Source organism: Otolemur garnettii, unplaced genomic scaffold (genome assembly GCF_000181295.1).
Source record: "Otolemur garnettii isolate 467f Iridium unplaced genomic scaffold, OtoGar3 scaffold00025, whole genome shotgun sequence".
Taxonomy (NCBI): Eukaryota; Metazoa; Chordata; class Mammalia; order Primates; family Galagidae; genus Otolemur; species Otolemur garnettii.
In genome coordinates this window covers 5640817-5652953 of record NW_003852420.1, presented here as the reverse complement: position 1 = coordinate 5652953, position 12137 = coordinate 5640817, and the positions used below count along the sequence as shown (strand labels likewise).

Sequence of the window (12137 nt, the reverse complement as noted above, 5' to 3'; positions counted from 1 at the left end):
AATTTTTTTTTGACTCAGAGTAAAAATTATTTTTGATTACAAAAGTATTAGAGCAAACTGTTTAAAATTTTTCTTTCCCTTGATCATGGCTATAAATCTGATCACTGACTTTTAGGTTGCTTCATTTGCCAAAAATTTCCAAAATGTTTTCCTGAAGTTTAGTATTGACATCTGTTATAGCTCTATACTTATTCCTTTAATGGCATTCTATGTTTCTTCCTCAGTGCATTTGCATAAAATTTAAATTACATTCTTTGGTGAAATGTGGGAGCCTAGAACGGTCTAGTCTTTTTTTGCATTACTTGAGTGAACTAGAAATAAATAACTTCCAGTTCCTTTTCCTTGCCGCTTTCTGAAGTCCTGGTAGGAGACTCATTTTCTTTCCTTTTCTGTCAGTCTAAAGCAGTAGCTTAAAGAATAAACAGCTTTATTCTTTAAGTACATCTGGCAACGTCTAGAGACATTCTTTGTTGTCACAACTGGGGTGTGCTGCTGTTATTTACTGGTAGAGACTAGAGCTGCTAAACAACTTATTATACAATGCACAGGAGAGCCCCCATACAAAGAATTAATTATCTGCTCCAGAATGTCACTTGTGTCAAAGATGAAAAGCTCTGGCCTAAACAAACCAGTTCTTCCTCCTACTGTAAATGTGAAGGCATTACAAAGTTACTTCAGCCTTAGTTACTATAAAAACCTATTTTCCCTAATCACATGTTTCCTCAAATATAAAAAATGTGGAACTGTAATACAAACTAACAACTGCAGACAAACCAGGTTCAACGTCTATTACCTAACCACCAAAGAATAGAAAAGCACTGAGAACTGGGAAATTATAGTTGTGCAGTTTGAATATTTATTTAGAGTAAGCAATATATACCGAATGCTTTGTGATACTCTGGAATCTAATTTTGTACTTTATACATATGTAATTACTAACTACAAAATATCTATAATAAGTATATTGAAACTAGAGCATGGATTAGGAATTTTTTATTTCTATATGCTTTTCACATGATGTTAAAATAACAACAAAAATTTAGATCAATGTTCTATGGTCACGATGGATTCCCTAAGAAAATTACATCTTTAATAATAATGCTTCACATTTTTATTATTTTACAGCATTTCTATTGACAAATCAGACCTTTGTTTCTTTTCTTTTTTTTATTCTCACTTTGTCAACCCTGGGTAGAGTGCCATGGTGTCACACAGCTCACAGCAATCTCCAGCTCCTGGGCTTAGGCCATTCTTCTGCCTCAGCCTCTTGAGTAGCTGGGACTATAGGTGCCCGCTACAAGGCCCGGCTATCTTTTGGTTGCAGTTTGGCTGGGGTGGGGTTTGAATCCGCCACCCTCGGTATATGGGGCCAACGCCCTACCTACTGAGCCACAGGTGCTGCCCCAGACCTTTGTTTCTTAAATAAGTACATTTATGAGTCATCTGTCCAAATACGCAAAATGGGCCTTTGGGAGAGAACACACACACTCATTATTTTCTTAACTGCCACCTGACTAGCTTGTTTGTAATATAAACATGTCATTCTATCATATTAGTTTTTATCTTCAATGACATATGAAAGATCCAAAATCAAATTGGCTGTTTCTACAGCCACCTGTAGGCCACCAAGCTTAGCAGTCAAACAGTCCACAGTCAGGGTGCTGCTGGAGCCCACAGCTTCACGTGGAAGGCAGGTTTGTGGTGCGAAAGGATGACGCGTGCTTCTTAGGAAAGACCAGCTGAGCTCTTCTTGGCTATTGTATAATCCACAGCCACACCGTGAAAGCAAATCTGACCAGTTCACAGCAGAGGGAGAATGTGCCTGAACTGACCAAAAGTGTCCATATTTCATGTCAGTGAGAATTTCGCCTCCGTCATGTTCTAAAGAGACAGCGAGAGATTCTAGAGCTCTGCAAAATGCTTCAGCAACTAGGTGAAGCTCCGTTTGAGTACATCCAGCATCATCTTTGAGAATACTTTCTGGCTCATTGCAAGTCTAAAGAGTTAAGTAATAAAAACATTGAAAACACATACAGAACAGTTAATGTAAAAATCTTTCAGAAAATTAAGAGACTTGGTTAAAACCTTATTCATAAAGTTACTACTTACTACAAGCTAATGGACTTGTATAGGTCAGCTGGCCAGGCTGCACCCCCTTAAACTGGCTGGTTGTAGTAAAAACTTGCACTCTATGATATTGGAATGAATGAATCACAACAACCCCATCATCAGCTTATTCTGAATAAGGCTTGGTGGCACCTTTTCAATATGCGAAGGACAGGTTTAATGCATTACAGGTTTTTACACACACAGAGGGAAGTTTCTGAGGACTACTGTCCCAAATGAGGTACATATTTATCTTAGAAAAATGTTCGATATGCTTAAAATGAGAATGCACATTTTGGGACATATATAATTTTCACATCAATGATTTAAAAATGGATACTCTTCTCTTTAATAATAGAAACGATAATACGACTTTAAACTGTTTTTTGGTTCTACTATTTTAAAAAGTTTATCCTAGAAGTTCCGTGATAGAAACTGAAATGAACACCTAGCCATGTGCCACATACTCATGTCAATGACAGACACTGCACATACAACGGTGGTCTTAATAAGGTGATAATACCATGTTTTTACGGACCTTTTCTTTTCTTTTTTTTTTTTTTTTTGAGATAGCATACCTCGGTAGAGTACCATGGTGTCACAGCTCACAGCAACCTCAAACTCTTGGGCTTAAGCAATTCTCTTGCCTCAGCCTCCCACGTAGCTAGGACTACAGATACCTGCCACAACTCCTGGCTATTTTTAGAGACAGGGTCTCACTCTTGCTCAGGCTGGTCTTGAACCTGTGCACTCAGGTAACTCACCCACCACAGCCTTCCAAGTGCTTGGATTACAGGCATGAGACACTGTGCCTGGCCCTTACTGACCTTTTCTATGTTTAAATATGTTTAGATACATGAATACTTACCATTGTGTTACAATTGCCAACAGTGATACGTAGTGCAGGTTTGTAGCCTCGGGACCATAGGCTATGCCACACAGCCTAGGTGTGTAGTAGGCTACACCTCCTAGGTTTGGCTAAGTACGCTCTGTGATATTTGCACAATGACAAAATCATCTAAAACGAATTTCTCAGAACATATCCCTGTCGAGTGGCATGTGACTGTATCAGCAAACTAATGATTGAATAATGGCTAAAAAAATTCATATCCTAACTACTTAAAAACAGTGACCACTTGTTTTTTAAAACCAGAAGGTTTGAACCAAATGAGATAATCTCTATTGCATATTTCCCCCCAAATCCTCAATGCTGTATTGTTTCTTCAAAATTCTATTCAAGACACTTCCTTCCTCCAAAATACTTTGTCCAGTTTATTCAATTCCATTTACAGATTATAATATTGTTCAGTTAGCATCAGTAGAAATCTATCTTCAAATAGAATTTAACTTATTTGGGGTGGCAGGGCAGGGCATGTCTATATAAAAGTTTACTCTCCAATCCTAGTCACCCACTGGGAGTCTCTGGATACCTCTCCTGTTTACTCAATGAGTCAGCTGCAAATGTAAGTGGAAGACACTTATATATACTTTTTCTGTATCTATCTTCAAATAAGGTAGACCAAGACTTGTAAAATAATTAGTCAGAAAAATAATGCACTATCCGACAATCATCTGGAAGTGTAGTTTTCTAGACTAATAAAAAATTCTCTTTAATAGATTTAATATCATACACAAATATTTATTTAAAAATTATAACAGAATCCGATACATGGAATGCTTTAATAAATGAAACTCCTGGCTCAGCGCCTGTGGCTCAAGTGGCTAAGGCGCCAGCCACATATACCTAAGGTGGCAGGTTCAAATCCAGCCCGGCCCTGCTAAACAATGACGGCTGCGATAAAAAAATAGCCGGGTGTTATGGCGGGCGCCTGTGGTCCCAGCTACTTGGGAGGCAGAGGCAGGAGACTCGCTTGAGCCCAGGAGTTGGAGGTTGCTCTGAGCTGTGATGCCATGGCACTCTACCCAGCGGGATAGCTTGAGGCTCTGTCTCAAAAAAAAAAAATAAAAAAATAAAAAAATAAAAAAATAAATGAAACTCCTTTTTTCTTGATGTTCTGAAAGGCACTGAAGTATTCTGTAGACCCCTGGCCCTTTCACTGTGAACATCAATTACTATTGTACTGTAGCAGTTGAGATCTCAAATGTGAGAACTCCCAGTGACAGGATTTGAGTTTCAACATGCAGTACATGTAGACAATTCTCAGAGAATGTGACCCTTAGTAAAAGATCACATTTATAATAATCATTGCAATAAAGGTATTACCTCATATTTACCTTGTTACTTTCCTCAAGTGTTTTAGAACTCTTAGACGTTGAAAAATTGTGTTAAAGGCTCTAGGATATTCTGGTTGCACTTATCTCATAAAGTTGCTGAGAGGGCGGCACCTATGGCTAAGTGGGTAGGGCACTGGCCCCATATACCAAGGCTGGAGGGTTCAAGCCCGGCTCCCGCCAAACTGCAACAAAAAATAGCCGGGCATTGTGGCGGGCACCTGTAATCCCAGCTACTCGGGAGGCTGAGGCAAGGGAATTGCCTAAACCCAGGAGTTGGAGGTTGCTGTGAGCTGTGAGACCACAGCACTCACTGAGGGCAATAAAGTGAGACTCTATCTCTAAAAATAAAATAAAATAAAAAAATAAACATTGCTGAGAATTTAGATAATATGAAGGGGCTGTCGTACTTACCTTGTGTCTAATATATGCAGCCAAATGAGTTTCGGTACAGCCGCCTCCCAGTAACACCCAGGGTTCCTTGACCGTCAGCTGCAGGACATGCAGAGCTGTCTGACATGTGAGCTAAAAAGGAAACACATCATCAGCATCAGACACTCAGACATTCAGGTCATATATGGGGAAACACAAGGACGATCTCAAAGCCACACAACGCACTCAAAGAGCCTGATTTTAATTGTGAAAGAAAAATACCTGTGTCATGAGGGTTATAATATGATTAATACATTTGGAATAATAAAGAATAGAGATAAAAGAAAAATATGTTAGCCAGAAGTCTGTTTTCATGGAGCCAGATTAATGTTTTCTTTCATACATACTTACCTTTTCAAAGTGAGATTTAAAAATACATGGTTGCAAGATATGTGGGTCAGCAAGGTTTATTGGTATTTTTACTAAAGAAACCATTTCAGTCTAAATAGTTGTATAAATACAAAATCTATTGCAAATTGTTTTGGAAATAACACAGCTACAACCTACCAATAGTAAGTAGAAAAACATATAGACCTTTAATATTCACCAAGCCTAGAGTCTTCAGAACTTGTGACCTATCCCACAGATTATCTCTTCCCCTATGCAAAGGCTGCATGTCTTATTGGTGGCACAGAGTGACAGACACCACTAAGGGCGGATGATGGGTATTGACTGGGTGGCTCATTTTCGAAGTGAATTATTCATACACATTAGCATTAAAGAGCACATGGTTCCAACTTATTTCTTAAGAAAATTAGTCACCTATCAAGTATGTTTTAGCTTTCCTGTAAGTGGTAGAAATAATAAATATCAACGCATGCCAAGTCCACTATAATGTCACAAGCATTTAAATAAGCTTTCTGTGACGTTCCTCTCATCTTGCTCTTGCTTTCTATACCACCCAGTGAAGCTACAAGGGAACCAAAAGCACGGCTCACTAATGTGAAAACAAAATAATAGTACTTGTTGAGTGACCATGTAATTCCTGCCTCAGCCCCTGTATGTGGAACTCAAAATTCCTTACTTACCTTCAGCTCATCCCAGGCAGTATCATTTCTGTTGCAGAGAAGCAAACTGCAGATTGTTCCTTCATTAGGAATAAGATGAAAAAAATGTTTGGAGCCAAATTTTGCAGTACGCAGATTTTTCACGCTTCCATAACTACTAGTTGATATTGAGCCTAGAGAACCAATAGGCTGCGTTCCTATTTTTTGAAGTATAGAAAACACAAAATGTATAAACAAAGGTGCAAAACAACCATTTAAAATTATTGTGTTTATTCTTAGCCAATATAAGAGTCTTACAAGCATATCATTTAAAATATGAGAAGCAGGATAAAGAAATAAGATGTATTTTCTTAAACTAATGAAATAAATAGCATTCTGTTACTAAACTGACATACAAAAAAGGCAGAGGTTCTTTTGATTTCAGAGGTTTTCAAACATCTCTTAGAAGCCATTTTGTACTCTCTTCCCACAAAAAGGCACAGGTAATTTTGCATACAGTTTCAGGAAGCTCAGAAACCTTGGGAAGCCATCTAGGGATCAAAGACCCAAATAAATAACCCAATTTGGAAGAGGATGATGTGAGGAAACACAGTATTATTTTTAAGGCATTATCTTCAATTTGAAACAAATAAAGCTATCCAAATAGTTGCACGACTGAATTCCTTTGAGGCTCTATTTAGTAAACATGTAATGATTATTATTATTTTTTGCCTAGTGACAGTTTGTATGTAAATAGCCACCTAAATTATGCCAAAATAAAGTATATGACATACTTATTTTACTTATTCTTTGATATATCATCTTCCCATCTGCATGGGTAAAATGGCAAAAGTTTTATAAATTACAAATTAATAAAAATATGAATAAATAAGTTAGGGATGACATCAATTTTCCAAATCTCTCAATGCAGAAGTCATATGAGAAACCTACCCCAGTCTTCTACAAGGAATAATAATGCTGATTTAAAGTCTAAAGATTAAAATAACTCTGAACTACTCATCCCTTTGGGCCAATTCCCTTTTCTTTCAAATTAACATTTAAAAGACATTTTCCTTTCAAACTAACATGTTAAAAAAGGTTAAAAACACTTTCAGTTTAGGGCAGCCCAGAGGCTCACACCTGTAATCCTAGCACTTTGGGAGGCTGAGGTGGGAGGATCCCTTGTGCTCAGGAGTTCCAGACCAACCTGACCAAGGGCAAGACTCCATTTTTACTAAAAATAGAAAAAATTAGCTGGGTGTTGTGTGCGTGTGTGTGTGGGTACCTGTAATCGCAGCTTCTTAGGAGGGTGAGGCAATAGGATGAACTCAGGAGTTTGAGGTTGCCGTGAGCTAGGCTGATGCCAGGGCACTCTAGCCTGGGGCAACAGAATTAGACTCTCTTAAAAACACTTTCAGCTCAAAAAACATTTACAAAATAATCACTGAACAATTTGAATATTGTTCCTTCACTTCTGAAGCCTCTAAGAATAAGGACTAAGAGTGATTTAAATAGGCCTGAATATTAATAGTGTAATTTTACATGGTGGAAACAACAGGTTCTGAAAAAGCCCAAGTACATGGCTTTATAGCCACTGGATGCTAAGCAAGTCACTCATGTTATTTAAATTTTTTGGCTCCCTCACAAGAGAGTAATACAGGAATACTAATGTGTATTTTACAAATAAATCGAGCCAAAAGAAATGTTAAAAATGCTCTGTAAGCCCCACCATGCTTCATGAATCCCAGTCTCCTACCAATAGTAACATCCGCTACTTAACATAGATCATCAATAAATAGGAATTTTTGTTCAAAGGATTGAAAGGAGGTAATGTTAACCTAGATACACCAGGGAAGACAAATTAGGCCCCGAAATACTCCACCTACTCTAAATGTGTCCCTGAGCCATGCGCCTGGTACAGTCCTGCCTCCCTTTTCCCTTTTGTCTCAATATGCGAGACTAAAGCTATGGTTATTCATGTCATGTTCTAGGTATGTATGTGTCAGTAACAATTTGGGGCTTATGTGAAAACTCAGTCCCCATTTATAATACTGCTTTTGTGGGAAATCTTCCTGTTGTTGCTGTTGTTAAAGAGATAGTCCCAATGTTGCTGACGCTGACTTGAACTTCCTGGGCTCAAGGGATCCTCCTGTCTCACCCTCTCAGGTAGCTAGGACTATGGGTGCACACCACTGTGCCTAGCTAAGATGTTCTGTATTTCAGAAACTGACTAAATAATCTGAAATACCCAATATTCACATGCTGGACACTGCCAGATTCATGAAATGCTAGTAAATATTTAAGGATACATGCTGGACCTACAAGATCAATGATGAGTTCCAAAGAATAATTCCCATTATTTAGTAATTTCTACTTTGACCATCACTGTGCAGGTGGAGCAATAACCCAGATATTATGTACTCAACACTTGGCATACATACTGCTCCTTTTTGATGATTTTAATAAGACTATAAATGGTAAACTTTAACAATGGTTTCAGTCTAATAACTTAAAAAACTGCAATGATGCAGAAATAAACGATCATCATCTTTCTGATACTGTCAAAGCAATTAAGGAACACTGAAAAGTGGCTCAAAACAGCAGCTTGTCACTTTTCTTTGGCTCTAACAGGTGCCTCTAATTTGCTGAGTTTGAGAAATACAGTGAATGTCCTGCCTATTATAATTCTGTACATTGCTGAACACATTATAGCAAATTCAACAAACATTTTAGAATCCCTACTGTGGGCCAGGACTCTTACAGAGCTGAAAGTAAAACATGATCTTGGTTCTCAAGGTCAACTGGAAATAATTTTTAACAAAGGTAAAACACGGGCACACACATGTCCCGTCCTCCCAGTTTGAAACAACTATGTAGGCAGAAGTATAGAACTTGTAGGGAATTAGGATAAAAGCAACACAAAGGGGTATTCTAGCAGTGAAATTGCATGCTAAATACAACATGATTTAAAATTTTTACAAAGTAGAATTTTATGTGAAGTATGAAAGACTTCAGGATTATGTGAATGTTAGACTTATCGATATTCTAACATGGGGGTTAGAATACGATAAACTCTGTGGTATATTTTAGGGCTGAAAAACAAACAGAAAATGATCATAATCACTCCATTTTTATAAGTGAACAATACAGAATCTTTTCCAGAAACCTTTGCTGCCAGAAATGATACTGAAACATGCTGTGAGGTTGGCAGCATCTAAAAATTTCCAAGATGTTAACTGTGACACAAACTAAAAATATCTCTGCTCCAAATGCGTGTGATTTATTAACTGTAAGGGGCAAAAGCCAAGAGTGATTTTTACCTGTCACTTTACTCAAGGGCTCCATCAGGGTCACTCCAATTCTGTCTATGGCAATAACTTGGTGCGCACTGAGCAACTGTTTCAAAGATGGGTGCATGACTTTTTGGCACAGGACAAGATCTACGTGGTCACTGACTAGCTGCCTTCCTAGGTTGAGCAGCTGGTCCAGAACTGCACTTTCAAGAGAAACCCCACAAGGAACCACCACGGTTCCTTTTCCAGTGTCAGAAAGGTCTCCAGATAAAGTTGTACAGAAGAGTGCCACCTTGAGGGCCCCTGATTTTTTGATAGGTAACAGCTTCATCAATTGAACTTCTGGCATTTCAATGAGTATTCCAGGTAACACAGTAGAATCTGTAACTCTTTGACCTTTTAGAGGTACGATTATACTCTTTCCTAAAATGATATGGCCTTCAGCATTTTCTGGAATTGTAAGCAAGAAAGTTCTGAGGATCAGAGCGCTGATATGATCTACCTCCTCTTTGGTGAGCATACTGGCGGGTTTACTGGTCAGCACGCTGCGCACCAAGCAAAGGGGGATCCGAGCACTGTGGAAGTCAACGGGGATTCGGCAGCCACAGGCCTCAGAGTTCAGATAATTGGTGCAGAGACGCAAAAGATGTTTGTTTAATTTAATGACAGTGGTGGGTGTCAAGACTATTTTCTGAACATTTTCAATCAGGTTGCAGCAGAGAATGGCTGTGAATAAGCCACAGTCACTGAAGCATGACACATGATTCTGCACGGAAGTCACAAGGATCTTTATTATGGGATGGGTGACTGAAAGGTTACGAAGCAGGGCTGCAGACTGCGAGGTCGTGCACACGTAACCCCCAAGGCCGTTGTGCAGCTGCTTCAGCCTGCCTGAAGGGCCATAGCATGATGACACGATTCCTCTCCACACAGAAAGTGTGGCCCTGACTCCCTCACTTGTCAGGGGCTCACTGTTACACAATGATGGCTTCTTAGCTTCTAAACGAGACATTTCAAGTGTTAGCTTGCAAAGGCAGCTTTTATTTTGTGGACCATTATTTTTCTTTTCATTGCTTGTCATGTGTTTTAATATCTAAAAAAATATTCTTCAGGAATGAAAGTATGAAAATGCAACAATGAGGCTACAAAATTAAATATTTTGATGTTTATAAAGCTAATCAGAATATAATGACTTAATGACAAATTAGTAATTCCAAATATTTATTTTACTTCATTCTTCAATAATCTTTTGTTTGCTTCCAGACTGAGACTTTACAGACTGCTTTGCAGCCCTCTGTATAAAGTACGTTCCAAGATGGACGCCTATGAAAGACACCCCAGCTACAAGAAGCCAGTTCTTTCTAATCCAACTGATGTTCTTCATTTTCTTCTTTTAATATCAAGTTCAGATTCAAAGCTGCTTCTTTCTATAAGAAATGAAAGTAAAACATTTTAGAGAAAAAATCCAAGCCATTTTGTAGATGGCAATTTAATAATTTATTCTAATATTCTGCTCCATTTTTTTAGAAAAAAAGAACTACCTATTGGCGTAAGCCTGTAGAAAATAAGAAAGGTTAACTGATTCAGACTTAAAATTCCTTTATCTTTCATTAAATCTCCTCTACAAGAAAGGTTGCTTATATTTTCAATGATTTGGAATACACTACAATATGGCTAAAAAGCTTATAGTACACTTATTTGAATATAGCACGCTTCTAGAAGGGAAATGCTACATTATACAACTCAGAATTTGGTAGTGGTCTTAAAAAAAAGTCTCAAATGTTTTTATTCTCTTATATCAAGATTTAATGTTGTGTTTTTATCTATAACTTTGGTTTGCTTGGAAACTTTAGGTTTGAACAGAAGTACATTTACATCAAATCCTGCTTATAAATAATTATGAAAACGAGATAGCTGTTAGCATTTCTACTGCAGAAACTCACTAATGTACAGTCTATATTTAGCTGAATAAATTTACACAACACACTGTACCAAAGAACAAACCATGTTGTAGAAACTTGGCTAAAGTCAGAGCTAATTTTTATAGTTTTACTCCACCAATCAATGTTTTTCAATATTGGAAGTCCTAACCAACTAATCCTCAAATATAAGTTTGTAATAATAAATATTAAAACCAAGGAGCATGCTGGATGACAAAGAGAAAAACAGAATGAACAGAATGTGATTTGAAAGTCAATTTCAAAAAGTCTTAATATATTATCATATATCCAATGGACACCGAGAAATACTAATTTCCCTAAAAGGACAGTGTCCCTGTTAAAAAAAATTGTCCCTTAAGGCATAAAATCTGATACATTAATAATAAGCCATGAAAATAAAAAAAAAAAGTCTTAGGTTGTGGATCTTATTTGCTCAGGCATAGCCTTTTGAATGTGTAAGTATTAGTATTTTCAGGAATACACAAACTATGCTAGGCACTTGGAGAGTATTTAGCATAAATATAACTACTTAGCCTAAAGTACTTCTTAAAGTAGACCATGGTGTAGTATGGTGATACAGACCAAACCGCGATTTGTAGATGTGCAAAGAGGTGGGCAGAACAAGAGAATGTTATGCAAAGTGTTATTTTGGTTACTGTTCCCAATTTAGTTAAAGGGCTGTAACCATAGCAACTGGGCCCCAATAAAGTGAAGGCAATGGTAGTCAGCTTTCTTCCTGTGATGATAAAGCTACAGTCAACTTTTTTTATAGCACGAGGAAGAAAAGAAAAATCTGTTTATCTTATGCCAGAAACAGCCAAGTTCCTTAAGTATTATTTTGATGGCTATCTCAGATTTAGCAAAATCTGAGAAATACATTTAAATGAAACTTTATCCAAGTGACTTTTATATGGTAATTTACATGTTATAATTTACACACACACCCACAATAGAAACTATGACTAATAAAATGATTTCTCCAGTTAGAAAATTTTTTCAATACTTAATGGCGACACACAACTTTTCAAAAGACACAATGTTGGCACTTCTACCAGTCTTGTGGTGGTGAGACCAGTCACCACATCTTTTGGCTCGATCTATAAAATGAGAAAGAAAGAAATCATTGAAAGTGTCCCAAATGATTCTTG

General features: G+C 37.5%; 1 protein-coding gene across 1 annotated transcript in view; it reads right to left on the bottom strand.

Annotated features, from left to right (window-relative positions):
* Positions 1-1494: 1494 nt before the first annotated feature.
* MKKS (McKusick-Kaufman syndrome) overlaps positions 1495-12137 on the bottom strand; it is a 15395-nt gene continuing 4752 nt past the window's right edge. The window contains exons 2-5 of the mRNA XM_003788013.2: positions 9077-10476; positions 5799-5974; positions 4753-4863; positions 1495-1996 (exon numbers count right to left, since the gene is read on the bottom strand). Of these exons, the coding sequence (XP_003788061.2) occupies positions 1553-1996; positions 4753-4863; positions 5799-5974; positions 9077-10130 (1785 nt within the window). The 5' untranslated portion in view covers positions 10131-10476 and the 3' untranslated portion in view covers positions 1495-1552. The remainder of the gene's footprint in view (positions 1997-4752; positions 4864-5798; positions 5975-9076; positions 10477-12137) is intronic.